The sequence below is a fragment of the Thunnus thynnus genome, chromosome 3 (genome assembly GCF_963924715.1).
Source record: "Thunnus thynnus chromosome 3, fThuThy2.1, whole genome shotgun sequence".
Taxonomy (NCBI): Eukaryota; Metazoa; Chordata; class Actinopteri; order Scombriformes; family Scombridae; genus Thunnus; species Thunnus thynnus.
The window spans coordinates 38,356,114-38,372,200 of NC_089519.1; the positions used below are offsets into that span (position 1 = coordinate 38,356,114).

At 39.9% G+C, this 16,087-nt stretch overlaps 1 protein-coding gene across 2 annotated transcripts; it reads right to left on the minus strand.

Annotated features, from left to right (window-relative positions):
- Nucleotides 1-4,649: 4,649 nt before the first annotated feature.
- Nucleotides 4,650-16,087, minus strand: LOC137180421 (NLR family CARD domain-containing protein 3-like). 2 transcript variants are annotated; one of them, XM_067585778.1, is made up of 7 exons: nucleotides 15,622-16,087; nucleotides 15,119-15,229; nucleotides 11,753-13,592; nucleotides 10,766-10,939; nucleotides 8,444-8,617; nucleotides 6,657-6,703; nucleotides 4,650-6,421 (listed from the first exon to the last, which is right to left on the minus strand). In XM_067585778.1, the coding sequence occupies exons 1-7, from the start codon at nucleotides 15,893-15,895 to the stop codon at nucleotides 5,871-5,873; spliced, it is 3,171 nt and encodes a 1,056-aa protein (XP_067441879.1). In that variant the 5' UTR covers nucleotides 15,896-16,087; the 3' UTR covers nucleotides 4,650-5,870. The 2 variants fall into 2 exon arrangements, with proteins under 2 accessions (XP_067441879.1, XP_067441878.1); XM_067585777.1 differs by having other exon boundaries at nucleotides 15,583-16,087.

Below are 16,087 nucleotides of genomic sequence, written 5' to 3' on the forward strand. Positions count from 1 at the left end.
GTGTTCATGGAGTTGTGGATTGAGTGAGCAGATAGAGGCTACTGACATCTGCCAGAGCAAGAAAAGCACTGTTGACAGAAAATTAGATCACTTTGTGGTTGAGCTGATGTCTCTTTCTGATGTGTGTTCCTGACAGGAACACAAGAAAACCAGGGGATCACAGAGCAATGGTGGCTGTTTTACAGCTGCATTGACACAGTTACTGGGGAAATGGCGTGCTGCTTTGGAGAGCGAAATAAGTGAAACCCCTGCTCACAATGATTGGAACCACGCTTTTGATACAGAGTTCACTGTCGCCCAACAGCTCATTCTCAAACACACGGACAGTTCCACACCTCCAGATGATGGGAAATGGACACTGAAAAATACTGCTCAGTCATTTCCACAGGGCCCTTGAGGCAATGCCAAGTGTCCTCACAGCATTTAAGGTTGCCCTAACCTTACGAGCTTCCACAGTTTTATGTGAAACTCTTTTCCACTTTCCATTCAGTGTAATAGATATGTGAGAGAGTGGAATAAAATGTCCCCTGAGCTGCACGCTGCCGTAGTCTTACTTATTTGATGTGTAATGCTGTCCATGGTGCTGATGCAACTGTCATAATGTCACTGTTTTAGTTTTGCACTAATAAGTGACTTAGTCCTCAGACTGTTGGTGTATGAATTGTAAGTTTTAATAGTGGGGTGAGACTACACGCCTTTAGCATACTTGGCCATTCTTATAAATAATAGGCTGTACTATCGGGTCACAATTACTTCATATTGACTGAACTGAATTGAATCACCATCATTGAAATATACAGTAAATAATTATTTCATTTCATGGTAGTCTTTTAACTTATAAACTTACGTAATATTGAAGTATTCAGTATAAATCCGTTGTGGCATTACAAAATCTGAGAAAAATTGCTCTGATTGTCAGGGCCAGTTATTTTCCTCTGGTGCCGGGATTTGATTGGTTGACCTACTCCCTACACCAATAAGAACTGAGCAACATTTCAATCAGATGTGGGGATGTTTGCTTATGTTGCAGTCAAATCTGATCAAACTGCTGTGTTTTTAAGTGTTTAACTCTCCTCCTCCTCCTCTCCATCTGTATGCATTCATGTACCATCAATGCATGTTACTAACTTTGCTTTTTCCCTGGAGTTTTGTGTGCTTTCTCATCTCGCAGGAAACCCTGGGTTGCAGGCCCAGCCTTTGCGGTCCTTTGCAGTCCTGTTGGCATCCTTCCCTGGCTATTGCTGTTGGTGCTGTTATTGTTGTTGTTGTGATTGTTGTTATTCTGTCCCCCACCACACCTCCCCCTCTCCCTCCCCCTCTCCCTCCCCCCTCTTCTGGCCAGGTTCTGCTTGAGGTTTCTACCCATTAAAGAGGAGTTTTTCCTTACCGCTGTCGCCAAGTGCTGCTCATGGGGGAATAGTTGGGTCTCTGTAAATTAAAGAGTACAGTCTAGACCTGCTCTATGTGAAAAGTGCCCTGAGATGATTTTTGTTGTGATTTAATAATAATAAACTTTATTTGTATAGCACCTTTCATACAAAATGCAGCTCAAAGTGCTTCACAAAAAAATAAACAAAATAAGAAAAAAGAGAGAAAAAAAACTGGCACTATATAAATAAAAATTGATTGGTTGATTGATTGATTGATTGATTGATTAATAAACAAAAGATGTTTTTTTCCCCAAACTTTAACTTTGTTGATTAATTAGTTATGAATAACTTATGTTAGAAATACTTTGAAATCAAGTTTTCAGGGTTTGATTACAGTTCACCTAAATGTGTGTTCACCTGTGGACTGAAGAAACCATGTGTGCATTAATTAACTGGTTGAATTAATGCTCCAAACTGTAAGATTGTTGTCTTCTGCATATTTTAAAACACACCTTGTGGTGCACAGGAAAGACATGAGTTTGTTTGAGCCATTTTTAAAATTAATTTTACACAGTTGTTCACATCGGCTAAATGTTTAAGCTGTTCATGTTTCAAACACAAAATATCATCGATCAATTCAACTTCAATTTCTGGAGAAGTTGATTTGTAAAATAAATATATGAGAGGTATTTCTACCTTGCACATTGCATCCATGAAAGAAAAAACATTAAGGTGTTTTCTTGTAGCAGGGTACATGCAGGAATTCTGAAGTTAGATTCAACACCTTTTGGGACCTTTTTTAAGACCCTTTACATACATTTTAAGACCTCATTGTCACTTTGAGTTCTAACCGGTTACATCGACAACACACTTTACATTTACTAAATATTGATTGTAAGATAGCACAACTAAAGAGTCGTAGTTTCCTCCATATCAATGCAACATAATTCAGATAGGTAGGGTGGGAACAAGCATAAGAATGAATTGAGTGATTAACCAAATGCAAGGTTTATTAGAAAAAGAAACCATTAGCGGCTGTGGTTAGGGACAGTGGTGTTGCACAGAAATGCACGATCGAGACCTGCATTTTGTGTCCCATAGTGGCTTTGTGGCTAGCACTTAGCATGTGGAACCAGACAGCGTTGATCCCCATCAAGCCTACATTAATCGTCTTCTGACACACAGAGCAGTACACCTCAAGGTTATTCCCAGAGACAGGCTTCAGCCATGGTTCCAAATCCTTATCCTCCAACCATTTGTATGAATTCTTGCATTTCCTCATTAGACAACTATGTTGTTTAACAACCAGGCATAAAGGGACCTTTGCGTGCTACAAAGCAGCAGTCAGTCAGTGGGTCAGTGAGCATGCTAACTGTTATCCTTTTCAGATGATGTCAAATCTAGCAGGATTCCATAAATCAAGTACACAGAATCCCACTACATACCTACGCAATGATTAAATTGGACAAATATACATATTGAAAACAAGCTATAAAATTTTATACCTCGGAAAATGGCATTTAAACATACAATATGTAATTTCAGCCGCTAGGGGTCTCTCAATCAAAACAATAACAGAAGACGGAGTGTGATGACGGTGTGAGGTAGCAAGGGATCATAGGAGTTGTTGTTGTTAAATAACCAACTTCACTGGGATAGGATTACTCCAGTGTTAATCATTTGGGATGTTTTTACCGGGAGCCAAATTACCGGCAGAGGTCTCCTCCTCTCCAGAACAAACGGACCCGGAGATTACAGGTAAAAACACTGAATAAAGCTGTTTCACCTAAAAAATCTGTGTTCAGAATCAGATGTTCAGTACAGGCTGTTAGCCGAGCTGCTGCTAACACTTGTTCGGTTTATTTCTCTTATAACTTTAGATCCAGATGTTCGGCCGGTTTCTCCCGGGAGCCGAATCTTCCACAGAGGTCTCCTCCTCTCCAAAAACAAACGTACACGCAGATTGAAATCGTTAAAAATACTAATTAAAGCTGTTTCACCTAAAAAATCAATATTTCTCCAATGATGTTCGGCGACCACCGGACTTCCTGGAGGGGCTGTTAGCCGAGCTGCTGCTAACGTTTGTCCAGTTTATTTCTCTGATAACTTAAGATCCAGACGTCCAATGACTAAAATCCTTCTTCCGGCTAAAAGATATAGTTAAAAGCGACCTAAATTTATCATGAAAATGTGGCTTTAAACTGAGTAAAAGTCAATTTATAACAGTTTCTGTGGAACAACCACAACACTGATGTATTATCTTGTATGTGTGTAAGTTACTCTTTGGTAGACGCCATTGTAGCAGACAAACACAGCGCCGCCGTATGCATCTTGTGCGTGCTTACTCTTTGGTAGAGGAGGTATGACGCCATTGACATGCAACCAAATGAAACGGTCCATGACTTTGATTAAATTACAGACTTCTCTGGGTTTGAAAATTGTTGGAAACATTTGGGATAATGTAAGTACACAACTCAAAAAAATATATAACATGAGTCTAGTTGTTTTTTTAATATTTTAATGTGGAATAATTACATATTATACCTTTAAGACTTTTTAATACTTTTTAAGGGCCTTAATTTTTGCTAAATTGATTTATCAACTTTTAATACTTTTTAAGACATTGTGTAGATTTCGGAGCCTGTTCTCCCCATAAAAACAATACAATAGGTCGTAATGTCAGTCGCCAGAAATTATCTATAGTAACATTTGAGTGGCAGAATCCATGTAGCAGCCGTAGTAATTATGACCTCGAGAAGTGGTGCAGTTCAGATGACTTCTATATAAGGTGACACACTTCTATATTCAGAACAAGCCCCCAGGAACAGCGCCAGGCTTTGAAGCCATTTGGCTTGTTTGAGAAGAACTGCATCTGGAAAGTTGAGGGATCAGACAGTAGCAGCAGGGGGCAGCGACAAAGGGCTGAAGATAAGTCGGACAGTTTCCAGCAGCATCACCAGAATATACAGGATGTTACAGAACTATTTACACCCTCTTAGATCTGATCCTAATTTAATAAAAGCTTGTAGCTCCTCAATCACTGACTATTTTTGTTTTAACAATGTTCTTTATGATAGGGTATACCATATAAAAATAACCTTGTACCTTGTCATCATCAAAACAGCATTTATTCTGTAATCTCCAATATCATTAAAATATTTTACATCGAAATTCAACCAATAGCAGGTGTACCACTACCTCCTGGTCAGCATGCTGACTATAAATTAGCTTACTTGTCAAACTCATTCACATCTCATTCCAGAGATAAAGAAATTCAAATGAAATGAAATTATTTTATTCAATGTAAAATCTTGTATTGAGTACTTGGGAGAGGTCTTGGCATCCTTCCATTCCTGCCTCTCCTGCACAAATGTTTATTTACTTTAAATGAACGTATAGCTGAGTATATGCAGGTAAAAGTGTGTTTTTGTAACATATACGTGAATGGCTGTGTACACATATAATTTTAAAAATATTTTAGAAGGTAAGTATGTATTTTGTAATGTGCAAACAAATAAATACATAAATACACCAGTCAGTACTCAAAATGCAAGAGGACAGGAGCAGAAATAGACATTAGACATTGATTTGTCAAATATTCAGACTGTCAGGACTTCATATCTGTACAGAAGAGAATCTTCAAGTCACACTCGTTACCAAAGGTTTTACGTTGTTTCAATTCATAATGCTGACAAGAATTAAATATAACATAATGTTCGTATTGTGTCAATCTGTAATATTTGAATACTGAATGTTTTCCTTCTCTTTGGCTGATAAATGTTGTCATCAACACATCTGAATTCTTAGTAAAAGATCAGAATAATAAAATCAAGATCAAACTAAAAATGAAGAGTTTCTATAAAACGTAATATTGTTGATCCAACACCTGAGCCAATCAGCTCTTTGATCAAGGGAAGCCAGACATTTCCCATCATGCCCTGATCCTTGCAGTCAGTGGAGAGCAGCTGCAGCTCCAACAACTGCGGCACCTCCATCTTGTCAGGTCATCATTGCTCATGTGTGCAGGATGTCAGAGCAGAAGTCAGGATCAAGTCGGAAAAAAATCTAACCTGTATTCATTGTGCGGTGATCACTGGTGATCTATTCTGCACAGGGTTCATTATCAATGAGCCTATTACAACCTCAGGGTCCAACAGGGGCCCAAAAGCATTTTTCCTGCACAAAATTATGGGAAAAGGAGTGGTTGTAAAACAGTGGATACATTTTTTAGCTTCACAACCCATGAAATATCTCATTTACTATCAGAATGTGATCCATTTGGTCCAATAACATTTGGAAACTCTGGCAGAGCCACACGATTGAATCGTTTTATCCCCATCCCCAAGTTAGCAGAGGGCTAAACTGAAAGTTAGCCAGCTCGACCGGTGGAAGTCTCTGGTATGCATGCTCTATGGGCAGTATGCATTCATCTGTGTAATTTCTTTTCAGCAGGAAGTGGCTTTTTTGGCTTCATGCACCACTGAGCAACTTTTATATGAATTAACTTGACTTGTTGGAACACAGAGACATTGAGGAAGCAGCACAGAACCTAAACCCGGGATAAAGGGGTTCAGTGAATGTGGTGTTGAAGGTGTGGAGGTGGATCAGTGTATCAGAGGAGATTCTGTAGAAGGACAGAGTGCCAACAGGACAGTCCACATACACTGCTACTCTGTCAGAGACAGAGGAGAAGGAGGAGAGGGAGGAGAGGTCTGTTTCTGTGTTATTGTGCCAGACAGAGTAACCATCACGATCAGAGCTCCTCAGACTCCAGGACTGATTATTCCCTCCAAACCTGGAGGCATCACTGCCTCCTTTCCTTCTGACTCCTCTGTAACTCACTGCTATATGAACCCTTCCTCTCCACTCGACCTCCCAGTAACAGCGACCGGTCAGACCATTTCTACACAGCAGCTGAGTCAAGACATCAAATCTCTCTGGATGATCAGGATATGGCTGCTCCTGTGTTACATATGTCACTTTCCTGTTGTTGTCAGACAATTTGAGGTAGTTGTTCACTGTGCTTGTGTCCAGTGTGAGTTCACAGGCATCTGATGGAGAGAACAAGACACAATACAGCGGCAGTTTATCATCTAACACACCTGATGGTTTATTTGTTGCTTCATTAATAGACTCAATGAGATAAAAACTTATATATGATAATGACTCATCTTTTTTACATCTTCTTTCAAACTGAGAATGTAATGCAGATAAACAAGCTTTTGGTTTAAACTACTTTAACATGTGCTACATTGTTTTCATGAATCAAAGTGAACACACACTTACACTTCCTCACACCAGGTTTCAGCCTGTGCTCTCCACCATGTTCCACCCTGGAGGAAGAAACAAAGTCAGAATGAACCTTCAAAAGTTTCCTCATCAATGATCTTCATAAATCCAGCTGTTTTGTCTTAATATTGGATCTGAGTGAAGGTTTATGAACACATAAAAGCAGCTTCAGCATGTTTGGATTCTGTGAAGAAGCATCAGAGCTGACCAACCTCAGAGGTCTGCAGGGTTCAAACTGGATCACAACCTCACTGATCACACTACCTGTTGCCTTCTTCTCTTATTTAATTTAACTAATTTACTCTCAGAACAACTGGACGCTGCATCACTGGTTATTGTGGTTCATTTGGGGAATTTTCAAATTAAGAAACATAAATAGTTCTTACACCACTTTTCTGATACTGTTTAGCTGCTCAGCTGCACTCTGGTCCCATATACACACGTCATTTCAAGAGTCTCACATCTGGATAAAATCCAGGTTTAATAAACTGTTGTTTACATTTAGTCATATATATGAGTCTTTGTTCATCAGATCTCAAATCTGATTACAATCAGTCTTTGTTTTCACAGCTATGTGCAAATCAGGGTTGACTCCCCTCCAGTCCAGCGGGTGGTGCTGATGAACCTGAGGCTGTTTGATAATAGAAAAAAAACAGAAGAAATAGAATTTGTGCACTTTAACAGTTTAGCAGCTAGATAACAACTACTTAAATTAACATAAACACATGGATGAACATTTCAGTGAGACAGTTTGTCGTCTTTGTGGACTCTCATGTTCCTCTCACAATCATCATTCAGTGTCTGAACTGATCAGGGATCAGATAAACACAACAACAGCACATTACACCTAAAGTCACATGATATGACTGAGTGTACATGAGGTCATTGTTCTGAGGTGACACATGACAGTGATGTCAGGATAAAAAGCTGGAAGATGATTTATATCTTTACATCCTGTTTTAAAGTTATTTGTAAGAGGACTACATGATTCTGGTAAGATGATGATAAGTCGCAGCTCCTGCAGTCTTCTCTGTGATGTTAAGCTACAGTATACAAATAAAAATTCTTGTGACTATGATAGATGGTCAGGTACATCAGTGAACTGTTTCAGCCTCCTGTGATGGATGTTTGCAGTCTGACATCAGGGATTTTCCAGTAAAGTTTTCTTTACTTTATGGTTTCATCACATTAGTGGTTGTACACATTCATGGTATTGTATTTGCAGAGTAATGTAGGTCCTTTCGGCTGTCGTCATCATCTTTGCAAGCAGCGTTTTTGTCAGAAATGAGGGAGGCTAAATGTATTTGTTCTTCCTCTCCATCACTGAGTTTCGTACAAATATTTTTCTTTCACTGTATTTTACTCTTCTGTTTGTCACATGTTAACACACACTTGTCATTTGTTGATGCAGTTTAGGGAAAGATTGGGAGTGCTTGGTGTGATGTAACAGACCTCCCTCCTTACACATATACATCAGGATTATTGTCAGATAAGGCTAAGATCATAAACTGAATGAGATAGAAGCACAATTTAAGATCACAAAACTCTAATTTGCAGTAAAAACAGGAATGATGTGTATTGTAGGTGCTGCTACATGATCAGCACACGATCCTGGTCTGATAGTAGTTCAGAGATCAGTCTCAGTGGGGACAGGGACTCTCAGCACATCAGTTATTGTCTTCACTGTTATCAGCAGTGCTGCTGGTGCAGACTGTGAACCAACAGTCCTCAGCTTGTCAGTGTGACAGAGAAACAGTGTGTGAGCTCTTGTTGTCTGTTCATACCTGAGAGTGTCCAGTCTCCAGTTTGGATCCTCCAGTCCAGCAGACAGCATCCTCACTCCTGAGTCTCCTGGATGATTGTGGCTCAAATCCAGCTCTCTCAGATAGGAGGGGTTGGATCTCAGAGCTGAAGCCAGAGAGGCACAGCCTTCCTCTGTGACCAGACAGCCTGACAGCCTGGAGACACACACACACACACACACACACACACACACACACACACACACACACACACACACAGACACACACACACACACACACACACACACACACACACACAGATTTAGTGTTTTTGTGCATCATTCTTGTTTTGATGACAGTTGTTACAATAAAGTCAAATGACACTACAGTCCATCATCAACAGAGTCTGTTGACTCACTTAACTGCTGAGTGTTACATTCGCTGCAGAATTTTAAAAAAATTAAGACAACAAAGAATATTCATCATGTAATTTCCAGAAATGTACTTGCAGAAGGTTGGTAGACACTGTGATTCTTCACTGACATTAACCTGTATGTTCGGCGACATTCAAATGATTGTGTTAAACTAAAGAGTCTCCAGTTGAACCAACGCTGTGCTTCATAAATTTGTGAAATGTTTTTATGATTCAATGTACAGACATATGATGATGAATATGGTCAAATTAAGCATATTGTAGAAATCAGAAAAAAAATCCTTGATCAAACTATCATTGTAACAACAAAATAAAGTGTTTCCCTTGCTGGAGAACGTGGAGGTGCCATATATCATTTATATTATTCATGATAATACTGGTACAAGTCTTAATGTGATAAAAAAAATTGTCACATCATGATACTAGAGATATTAATACGTGCTGGTGTGTTCCCATATTGATGTTATGACTACGTACATCACCAACACCATGGCTGAAAGTGAATATTAATTCCCCTCATCTTATCAAAACTCCTTATCGGTCCAGTGCTTTATCAAATCTCTTAGCAGTTCTTTTTATTGCTGTGCAAGAAGAATAATACATTCAGTTTCAACAGCTATATACAGTTGTTTTAGCTTGTTCATGACAATTGGCTATTAACCTAAGAAGCTATGGCTGTGTAAAAATACTGGGAGAATGAGCCATTACAGATGAAAATATTGCATTTAAGAAAATATATGCTTCTGGTGACTTGATAAATTACTCTTTTTCACAGAAGTTTTATTACACTTACAATAACAAGTGTAGTTTTCATGAACTTGAGCAAAATTTAACTTCACACGATTTAAATCTCTCTGCTGTTCTCCACTCTATGTGTTTGGTGGAGGAGGAACTGTTTATACTGTATATAGTGAAGTCCAAAAGTCTGAGACCACATTAAAAATCTCTAATATTTTCATGTAAACCTGGAAATAATCAGAAAGTGAGGATTCAAAAACATTTAAAAACACAAGAAGTTATAACATGTAAAATGAAAAAAAATCTAATATTTTGCACCTTTTCAATATCAGCAATCAAATTTAAGCAAATTTGTGGCATTGATCAACTTAACCACTTTGTAAATTTCCTTGAGTCATATCCCCTCTATTGAAGCATTCAGATGACACTCAGGTGGATTTGATCTACTCATCAGAGGCTTGTTCAATAACTCAACCTGCAGCCAGTGTTCATCTATTATAAATATGGCTGTGTCTCAAGTTTCCAGCAGATCATTGCCCACTAAGTAACATTGTGATAGTGTGAAACATGGCATCAGAACTAAGTGAAAGTGTCAGAGGTCAAATTGTTATTCTAAACAAAGAGGGGCTTTCTCAGTGTCAATCATGGCCAGACTAAAGGTTTCTAAGGGGGCAGTGCATGGACCTCTAAAATGCTTTGTAGAAACCCAATCAGTTGTATCCAAAGCACGATCAGGCAGACAAAAATTGACCACACCATCAGAAGATTAATACATCAGGCTCAGTTCCCTGAGAGACAGAGAAGCAACTTCATCACAAATACATAATTTGCTAAATAAAGAACGCAGGACTCCAAACAGCAAAAGTAGTGTCAAAAAAAGGCTGTGTTGTAGCATTCTCAGAGGGCAAGTAGCAGTTTCTAAACCACTTTTCAGGAGGGGAAACAAGGCCAAGCGCTTGGGGTGGGCTAAAAAATACCAACAACTCACAGTGGATGACTGGAAAAAGTCCTATTTACTGATGAATCCCACATTAAAGAGTACAATCTCGACCTGCTATGTGAACAGTGCCCTGAGATAACTTCTGTTGTGATTTGGCGCTATATGAAAAAAATTGACTTAACTTGACCGTACACTACTTAATGTTTTGAGGTACACCACAGTGGTATACTAAAGCATCACAGTGTGATCTGACCTGAGAGTCTCCAGTGTACAGTGTGGATTCTCCAGTCCAGCAGAGAGCAGCTTCACTCCTGAATCCTGCAGGTCATTGTTACTTAGATCCAACTCTCTCAGACTAGAGGACTGGGAGCTGAGAACTGAGGACAGAGCTGCACAGCTTCTCTCTGACAGATTACAGCCACTCAACCTGAGAGAGTTAGTGACAAAGACAAACACTGACACTGTTTCTGTTGTAAAAATCACAATTTTAGAGTTGCTTTCTCTCTCTCTATAAATCATTAGGATCTTGGTCAATTAAGAGTATTTTGGTAATTATGATTCTTTTTTCTTTTTTCTTTTTTCAATGGAAACTAACATTAAACAAATGAGTCATTTCCTCAAAAGTTAAAGTCACATCTCCCCTAAATCACAGTAATTTAGACAAATATACTTTTATCATCAATAAGAAGTAGATAGTGAGGCGCCTCAGTGGTTTAGAGGTTAAGATTTATATAATGTCAGAAAATGGTGAAAAATGTCAATGAGTGTTTTCCAAAGACAAAGATGACATCCTCAGATGTCTTGTTTTTTCCATAACACAAAGATATTCAGTTAACTGACATAGAAGACTAAAGAAACCAGAAAATATTCACATTTGAGAAACTTGAATCGGAGAATTTAGACATTTTTTCTTAAAAACGATTTCAAAACAATTATCAAAATAGTTGGCGATTAATCTAATTGCTGGCAACTAATTGATTATCTGATTAATCATGGCAGCTCTAATCATATTAATTTTGTTGAATCATCATGTTTAATATAAACCTCCTCTGTTGAAGTGCAAACTGATGCTGCATGACATGACAAGTTGATGGTACAAATTCAAAAACAATTAACCGATTATCAGAATAGTTGGCAACTAATTGATTAATTGACTAATTGTTGCAGATCTACTTTCATTAGTTGGAAACAACCCCACACATGTGATACAGTTAGTATCTGCAGTTACCTGTACACTTACCGAGCTTTGTTTGAGGCTCTGACCACTGGCAGCAGCCTCAGAAGAGCATCCTCTGAAGCAGAGTACTTCTTCAGGTCAAACACGTCCAGATCTTTTTCTGATGACAGCAAGATGAAGACCAGAGCTGACCACTGAGCAGGAGACAGTTTATCTGTGGAGAGACTTCCTGATCTGAGGTACTGTTGGATCTCTTCCACTAGAGAATGGTCCTTCAGTTCATTCAGACAGTGGAACAGATTGATGCTTCTCTCTGCAGACAGGTTCTCACTGATCTTCCTCTTGATGTACTTGACTGTTTCCTGATTGGTCTCTGAGCTACCTTCTCTCTTTATCAGCAGGTCTTCTAGTTTGTCCTGATTGGTCTGCAGAGAAAGGCCTAGGAGGAAGCGAAGGAACAGGTCCAGATGTCCATTTGGACTCTGTAAGGCATTTATGATAGCAATCCTGTGGATCTTCTTTATACAGGTTTTCTTTAAAAGCAGTCGCAGGTTTTGGACTGTTGGTTGTGGAAAAGGCATCACATTTTTGTTGCTGTTGATGAGTGACATTTTCACATGGAGAGCAGCAAGAAACTCCTGAACACTCAGATGGACAAAGCTGAACATCTTCTTCTTCCCACGCTCCTTTTTAAAGATCTGTGTGAACACTCCTGAGCACACTGAGGCCTCATTGAAATCAATGCCACTCTCTCTCAGATCTTTCTCGTAGAAGATCAGATTGCCCTTTTCCAGCTGGTGGAAAGCTAGTTTTGCTAATGATTTAATGTACTGAATGCACTTTACTGGGCCATATTTTTCTTTGGTCCAGTCAATCTGAAACACCACGAATTCTGTGTACATCTCAGTCAGGGTCTTGGGCAGCTCTCCTCCCTCTCTGCTTTTCAACACATCTTCCAGAACTGTAGCAGTGATCCAGCAGAAGACTGGGATGTGGCACATGATGTGGAGGCTTCGTGAGGTCTTGATATGGGAGATGATTGTGTTGGCTTGCTGCTCATCTTTGAATCTCTTCTTGAAGTACTCTTCCTTCTGTGGGTCAATGAACCCTCTGACCTCTGTCATGCTGTCAACAAAGTTTCGAGGGATCTGATTGGCTGCTGCAGGTCGTGTGGTTATCCAGATGCGAGCTGAGTGTAGCAGTTTCCCATTGATGAGTTTCCTCAGCAGTACTTCTACTCTAGCTGACTTTGTTACATCAATGGAGCGAATGTCGTTGCCATTAAGGTCCAGTTGAAGGCGGCTCTCATCCAATCCATCAAACACAAACAAAAGCTTGTATTTGCTCTTGTCATAGTTGGTGTTTCCTGATGACTGTAGAGTTGTAAAGATGTGATTTAGAGCTTCCTCTTTGATGTCTTTAGTTTCTGTGATGCATTCATGAATGAGCTCTGCCAAACAAAACTTTTCTCCCTTCAGTGGATTCAGCTGACGGAAGGTGAAGGGAAAAATGAGATGCACATCTCGATTAGTTTTTCCTTCAACCCAGTCCATCACAAACTTATGTACGAGGAATGTTTTTCCAATTCCTGCGATTCCATTGGTCAGAACTGTTCTCATGGGTCTGTATTCTCCAGAAGGGTGTTTGAACATGTCACTGGGTTTAAGAGCTTTATCTGTTTCTGCTGGCTTCCCTGCCATTTCTATCTGTCTGACCTCATGCTGTGTGTTGATGTGTACGTCACCACCAGCTGTGATGTACAGCTCTGTGTAGATATCAACCAGATGTTGCTTATCCGCTGTCCACCCCTCTTGTGCACACATGAATCTGTCTCGGAGGTTTGACCGAAGCATGTGTTGGTAATGTGTGATGGGTTTTGGCTCTGGTACTGGAACGATCACATCTGTGTCAAACAAAAACAGAAAAAACAAAGCATTAGGGGGTGTTCAGACTGATTTCAGTCCTCTCAGTCTTTTGAATGTGGGCAGTGTGTTGTGCAGTAAGTGTGCCATCGTAGAGGACTCAGCAAAACACTGCCGTGATTGCTCAGCAAAAAAGTTGAACTGGGCTCAACTTTTGTTGCAATGCGACCTCATCCGGCAAGGTGTTGCATGAACCAATCGCTTAAATGCAAGCACACGTTCGTGGTGGACTTTACAATGTGAACACCATATTCGACTGTTTACCTCACAAGCGTCCCAACAAAAGATGGAACAGTTGCTGTGTTAACTTTCATGGGTTGTAAAATCCTGTCTGTGAGTATTTCAAACAGCTGTGCAGTGTTTTGGTGCCTTTAAATGCATTAATATGTAGTTCCAACTTGACTTCCTGGATTGTATTTTATTGTCTCACTGGTGCCTTAAACAACACATGCACACCAACACAGCCCCTTGCATTGTTTTAACGCAGAGCTACAGTTTTGATACATCTTATTATATCGCTCCAACTTCTTTTCATTCTCCATGAAGCCCATTTAATAATTCCTGTTCCATTATTAATATTATAAGGCTAGTGGCTGTGTGCTGCACCATGTGTGTGTGTATATTGTATCTCCGCTGCCTCCCTGACTCCCACACCTACCTGGGCAGGTGGAGAATGACAGGGACTGTGAGGACAGGAGAGGTGAGTGACTGGCTGCCATGGGAAGTAGACAGAATATGCAAAATAAATTACACTGAGGCATTAAACAGAGACATGACAGAAGCCCCTCCACCCCCACCTCTCTCTCTACTATTGGCAGATTAGGGGCTCTGTTTTAATTAGTTTTAATTAATCAAGTGGTGCAATGAAGTCAGGTGTACCTGAGCGGTCAGCTGGTGGAAGAATGTAGGATGAAAATCAAACAGCCAAAAGTTAAAAAAAAGCGTGGTGTGATTTTAGAGAGGTTTATGTGAATGTGTCTTCACCAAATATCACAACAAATATTAGAGAACTCTCATGCGTAGTGCTCGCTGAGCTGTCCACCTGAGACTGAAACTGAGATTACTCTGAGCAGTATGCATGAGAATAAATTACAACATAATAGATTTGTGTACATTTCTTGCTTTCCCCCTCAGTGTTTGCACCCTACTGCTCCATTTTGTCTTTCTGTACGCTGTCAGTGTTCTCTTTTCATGCAGCAACATTATATTAACATTGTTTTCCACTGTGTGAGAAAATGGACGTGCAGTGCGAGAGCATGTGAAAAGTGTCAGTAGTGTGAGTCTCATGGTCAATGTGTGAGGCTTGGCAGCCCTGAAAAAGATTTGAGATGTCAATGAGCCACAGTTCCGATTTGCAGCCACTAAATCTGCTGCAGTTTCAGTGTTCTTAACTTAGGAAACTATTCCCATCTCGAACAATAGTTAGGAGAGCTCCAGAGGAGTTCTCACTTGTTAACAATGTGAACACTACACCAACAAACACAAACCAGAGATTACAGTAGTTTACCTTCACTCTGACTGCTGTCCTTGGAAAGTTCAGGAAGAGGACGAGGAGGACGAGTCTGAGAGGAGGAAGGTCCTCTGTTCTCTGAAGCCTCCCAATCATCACTGACATCCACTGATAGATAATTAATAATAAATAAAATATAATAATATGCACTTTAGTTATGACAATAATGTAACAGCATTTGTGTCAATAAAGCTGATTTGAATTGAGAACTGCTATATCAGAGTGGAAGTGAAGACTTTTCCACTGACAGTGAAAGCAGAGATGTTTGTGTTAATCATGGTGGACAGATGAAGGTCGTCTGTGTGAATGTGGAAGTTCCTCAGTATTAAAACAAATAAATAACATGAATGTAGCGTTTCTGTCTGACCTCCGCAGTCTGGATGTGACAGATGGCATCTTGTGTGAACAAGTTAATATCTTGTTTGCGTAAGATTGTTGCAGTATTAAAATGTACCTCTCACCCTGCAGTGACATCATGTTTCTCTCTTCCTGTGACTGACCTTCTGGTCCTGAGCTGCTGTCTGATAAACTCTGCAGCAGATCATTCCTGTTGATCTTCTTTAAAAGCTTCTTGGTCACCTCCACAGCTCCAGGAAGTTGGTAGGTCTGCACCATCAGATCCACAGTGTCCCGTCTCTCTGCCTTCTCCAGCTGGGATGCTTTGATGGCTTGGTGGCCTTCCAGACTCTCATCCTTTAGGAACCACTTGAAGTCCTCAAAGTCCTTCTCTATCAAATCCTCCAGAGTTTTCAACAGGTCCTCCTTCGTCTTCATTTCTCCCTGTTAAAATCAAAGAATATTTTCAACATGAAGGACTTGCCATTTCCACAAACTATTATATATTACTAGATATTCTGTTGTGTCCCCATAGTCATTGTGTATAAGTCTCTGATCCTGCCTGCTTCCCTTTTGGATTCTGCTGACTGCCGACTTAAGAACCTCTGTCTTGAATCAAAAAAGATTACC